Genomic DNA, 4,787 nt, shown 5'->3' with positions numbered 1-4,787 from the left:
GGCCCCAGCCCCGCCGCCGCCATGTCGGTGCCCAGCGCCCTCATGAAGCAGCCGCCGATCCAGTCCACGGCGGGCGCCGTGCCCGTCCGCAACGAGAAGGGTGAGTGGGGGGGCCGCGGCCGGTCCCGTCGCGAGGCGGGGGAGCGCCGGCCCGGGCGCGGGGCCCCTGATGACGGCCCGGTCGCCCGCAGGCGAGCTCTCCATGGAGAAGGTGAAGGTGAAGCGGTATGTGTCGGGGAAGCGGCCCGACTATGCGCCCATGGAGTCCTCGGAGGAGGAGGATGAGGAGTTCCAGTTCATCAAGAAGGCGAAGGAGCAGGAGGTGGAGCCCGAGGAGCAGGAGGAGGAACTCGCCAACGACCCTCGGCTCCGGCGCCTCCAGAACCGCATCGCTGAAGATGTGGAGGAGCGGTGAGTGCTGGGCTTGGCGGGGAGCTGTGCTCCTGCCGTGCTTCCCTGTGCAGAGGGCTGGGGAGTCCAGACCCTGTGCAGCAGTGAGGGGCTGCAGGAAAACCGGGCAGAAGCTGGGAACGTTCCCCAGGCAGCGCAGGAGAGTTTCTGGTTCTTCTCGCGTCTGTGCTGCAGCGTGCCGTGGGCTCCAGCCCTGGTGTGAACAGCCCTTCCAACCCGGAGTCACTGTTTCCCAGGGCACTGCCCCATGTCTGTGTGTGGCTGAGGGGGTGCAGGTAAAAACGGGTTCAGAAATAAAAACTAGCACAACATGCTGATGCTTGGGGTAGTGGGAAGTTTACAGGGTCATGGAAAGTGTGCTCCAGGCAGGGAGTAACCAAGTGCCATTTGCTTCCTCCCGTGGAGCTGCTACAGTTTTCAGTCCCAGTAACGGGGAGGTTTGCGCTGGGAGCTCTGTTCCTACTCGGAGCATGGGCAGGGAGGAGCTGCCGGTGCCCAGCCCTTCCAGCCTCCTGGAAGGAACATGGGGGGTTTGCCCGCACTCAGCAGTTCCAGCAACTACCACTCTCTCGTTAAGAACGATTCATGAATAGTAACTTCCTGCAGCTTGTTTACATCTGAAGTGCTGTCGTTCAACTGTGGTCTGTCTCAGGCTGGCAAGACACCGTAAAATCGTGGAGCCTGAAGTGGTTGGAGAAAGTGACTCTGAGGTGGAGGGGGAAGCTTGGCGCCTGGAGCGGGAGGACACCAGCGAGGAGGAGGAGGAGGAGATCGATGATGAGGTACGCTTGCAGAGCTGAATAATGGGCCCGGGGAAGCTCCTGATGGCACAGGCTGGAACTGCCTTTTGCACAGGCATGGGGGTTGTCTGGTGGAGCTGGACAAGTGTCACAGCTGGCCATGACTTAACTGGAGGGTCACTGTCCTCTTGCGTGGGATGGGATGCTGGGAGAGGCCACCATGCTTCCGGAGGGACAGGTTTATTGACTTAGAGCCAGCACTCCAGACACTGCACATTTTTAACAGGATAGTGAGAGGGGAGCAGTAGCGGGGCTGTTCATCTGACTCCGCTCTGTTTGTCTCCGTTAGGAGATTGAGCGTCGGCGTGGGATGATGCGCCAACGAGCACAGGAGAGGAAAACTGAGGAGATGGAAGTGATGGAGTTGGAAGATGAGGGTCGATCCGGAGAAGAGTCTGAGTCAGAGTCTGAGTATGAGGAGTACACGGACAGCGAGGATGAAATGGAGCCACGTCTCAAACCTGTGTTCATCCGCAAGTGAGTGAAATGGCTGTGTGTTCACCCCAGGGTGAGCACACGGGAGCTGGGGGCCGAGCAGACACCACTGCTGTGTCTCCCTCACTGTGGGGCTGAAGGCTGTTGTGGTCCCTGCCTGCAGGAAGGACCGAATCACAGTTCAGGAGCGAGAAGCAGAAGCACTGAAGCAGAAGGAGCTGGAGCAGGAGGCAAAACGGCTGGCGGAGGAGAGACGCAAGTACACACTGAAGGTGCTGAGGGTGGGCTTGGGGTGGCGTGGGGGCAGTCACTGCAGCAGGCTTAGCTTGGTCCTCACTGCAGATCGTAGAAGAGGAAGCAAAGAAAGAGCTGGAGGAGAACAAGCGCTCGCTGGCAGCGCTGGATGCTCTCGATACAGATGATGAGAACGATGAGGAGGAGTATGAGGCCTGGAAAGTACGCGAGCTGAAGCGTATCAAACGGGACCGTGAAGAACGAGAAGCGTAAGTATCATCTGCGTAAAGCCAAGGCTGGGAATGCACAGGCCCAGGCCCCGTGGGCAGCTGGAGTCTCTTCCTCGGGCTTCCCTTTGGCAGCATGGTCTGAGCCAGACCATGTGCCTCAGCCCTTCCTGCCTGCCCGTGGGGAGTCTGTGCTCCCCATCAGCAAATGCGTAATCCCATGGCTCGCAAGAGTGGCTCTGGTGGGAGGGTGCTGCAGGGACAGGGGCTCTCAGGGGTTTGTCCTGCCCAGCATGGAGAAGGAGAAGGCGGAGATTGAGCGCATGCGGAACCTGACAGAGGAGGAGCGCCGTGCTGAGCTTCGGGCCAATGGCAAGGTCATCACCAACAAGGCAGTGAAGGGCAAATACAAGTTCCTGCAGAAGTACTACCACCGTGGAGCCTTCTTCATGGTGAGTGGTTAGCAAGGGCCCAGCCACACCAGCGGCAGGGCTGGGTCTGTACGCAGGCGGAGCTGCACGGGACCCCGGGGACGACATCTCCTTGTGGGGAGCCCCCACTGCAGCGCCCTGGGAAGCAGCCCTGGGAGGCTGAAGCAACTGAGGTGATCTGAGTGTGGCCAGCTCTTTGGGCAGAGGGGACAGAGCGGTGACACCAACGTGGGTGGGAGAGGGCAAGCGGCGAGGCCACAGCAGCCTGCGAGGTGCTGGCTTGTGAGACACACGTGGTTCCACCTGGAGCCAGCCTGCGCTGCTTCACTGGAGCAGGCTGAGGGTTCCCCGCTGAGATGGAGCCAACCCCACGCCACTGCTGGGGCTGATGGATCCTCTCGGAACCGAGCCGGCTGTGTGCAGGCTGCAGCTACGGGGAAGGGACCTGAGGGGACATGAGGGCGGCTGCCAGAGGCAGGCTGAGGCACAATGCCTGCGTTTCCCTCCCCCCCCAGTAGTAGGTCAATAGCGCTGCAGGCACCGTGGCAGCCGCCACGGGCTGCTGGTGGCTCTTCCCTACTTTCATGGGCTGCTGGCACTTGCCAGGAACTGGCAGGCTGAGCAGGCACATCCCTCTCCCGCAGGATGAGGATGAGGAGGTGTACAAGAGGGACTTCAGCGCCCCGACCCTTGAGGACCACTTCAACAAGACCATCCTGCCCAAAGTCATGCAGGTGGGTGCACTGGCCAGTGGGTGCTGGCCCAAGGGGTCAAGGGTGGGGGTAGCGGGTCCCCACGTCCTTGCTGGACAGCTGCTCACCAGCTGTTATGCTCCCCAGGTCAAGAACTTCGGGCGTTCAGGGCGGACGAAGTACACGCACTTGGTGGACCAGGACACCACCTCTTTTGACTCGGCCTGGGGCCAGGAGAGCGCCCAGAACACCAAGTTCTTTAAGCAGAAAGCAGCGGGCGTACGGGACGTCTTTGAGAGACCCTCGGCCAAGAAGCGGAAAACCACTTAAGTCCGTGGGCAGGAGAGTGCTTCTCTGCCAGCTGCTGGAAGCCACGGCAGGGACGAGGGACACAGGGCCATGCCAGGACTTGTGCAGTGACAAGCCCTTCCCCTGCCCCTGGGCCATGCCTGCCCCAGCGCTTCAGCAGCCTGGTGGGCTCCCTGCCCAGCGCTGGGCCCTGTGGGCGCTGTCCAGGCCCGTGGCTGTGCTGCCGTCACGATGGTCTCGGCAGCACCTGATGGGGCTGGGCAGGAGTACGGCAACACCTCCGGCTCCAGCACACCCACTTCTGGGGGAATTAGCGGACTTTTATAGCTGTCTGGCCCACAGCATCTCCCTATTGCTTGTACCTGCCCTGTCGACCATTTGGGCCCTTTTTTTTGGCGTGGAACAGCGGTGCCCCCATCTCCTCACCCTGTTCCTGCAGGGCTTGGCTTTTCTACCCGGGGGGGAGGGTCAGTTTGATTAAAAGTTTTCTTACATGTTCTGGCCCTGCTGTCCATGGAGCGTGGCCATCCCGATGGCAGGTGAGGGTGGTGTGTGGGTGTGAGGGTGACTGTCACCCTTGTGCCTGGGGCTGCAGCTCCCCAAGGATGGGAGACACAAGGTAGCACAGTCCCGGGGGTGACATTAATAATAGTCTTCATGTTTCCAGGCCCTGAGCCGGGGGTTCCAGGCTTCTCTCTGCCCCTCTTCCCCAGTGCAACCTCTTCCAGCTCCCAGGCCACCCCAGTGAGGTAGGAAGGGCCAGCGTGGCGCTGCCAGGCCTGGGGTGCACCCGCCAGCCCCTGAGCAGGGACAACGGAGTGATGGGAGCTGCTGCCCTGGCGGGGACGAGGTTAAAAGTGGGAAGAGTAGCTCAGGCAGGTCCCCTCGTCCTGCTCCGGTCATGGGTTCCCCAGTGCCACGTGTGTTCCCAGGGCAGGTGCCCAGTGCTGTGTGGACCACACTGACAGCCTGCTCCCACCAGTGCCTTTATTGGGTGAGATCAGAGGCCGCCCGGTGCTCAGTTGGTGAGGGTGATGAGTGCCTCCACCACGTTCCCCATGTGCTCACGCAGGCTGCGCTCCGCGGCCGCCCGGGAGATCTCCATCTCTGTCATCTGCAGGGAAATAGCCGCAGGAACCGTGTGGGGGCCGGGCTGGGGGGGGGGCGCCCAGCTGCCCACCCCAGGGGCTCTGGGATTGTCTGTGGGTGCAGCCTTGGTGACGAGATGGCAGCTGCACCCGAGGGTCG

The 4,787-nt window shown here is 61.6% G+C and overlaps 1 protein-coding gene across 1 annotated transcript; it reads left to right on the top strand.

Moving 5' to 3' along the window:
• The first annotated feature begins 6 nt into the window (after positions 1–6).
• On the top strand, positions 7–4,024 carry MFAP1 (microfibril associated protein 1). Its single transcript, XM_026856142.1, has 9 exons — positions 7–100; positions 192–411; positions 1,064–1,193; positions 1,501–1,688; positions 1,810–1,918; positions 1,989–2,149; positions 2,400–2,559; positions 3,183–3,272; positions 3,378–4,024. Exons 1-9 carry the CDS (start codon positions 22–24, stop codon positions 3,558–3,560), a joined length of 1,320 nt encoding a protein of 439 aa, XP_026711943.1. The 5' UTR covers positions 7–21; the 3' UTR covers positions 3,561–4,024.
• Positions 4,025–4,787: the final 763 nt, after the last annotated feature.

This window comes from Athene cunicularia (genome assembly GCF_003259725.1).
Source record: "Athene cunicularia isolate RWA chromosome 10 unlocalized genomic scaffold, athCun1 chr10_part1, whole genome shotgun sequence".
In the NCBI taxonomy this organism is placed as follows: domain Eukaryota; kingdom Metazoa; phylum Chordata; class Aves; order Strigiformes; family Strigidae; genus Athene; species Athene cunicularia.
Note: the sequence above shows the minus strand (reverse complement) of the source record. Positions and strands in the feature narration are given on the sequence as shown.

Excerpts from the sequence above, each read along its gene's own strand:
- MFAP1 (XM_026856142.1), top strand. The coding sequence starts at position 22 with ATGTCGGTGCCCAGCGCCCTCATGAAGCAGCCGCCGATCCAGTCCACG. Across the intron at positions 1,689-1,809 it reads AAACCTGTGTTCATCCGCAA|GAAGGACCGAATCACAGTTC; the intron begins GTGAGTGAAATG and ends CCCTGCCTGCAG. Across the intron at positions 3,273-3,377 it reads TCCTGCCCAAAGTCATGCAG|GTCAAGAACTTCGGGCGTTC; the intron begins GTGGGTGCACTG and ends TATGCTCCCCAG.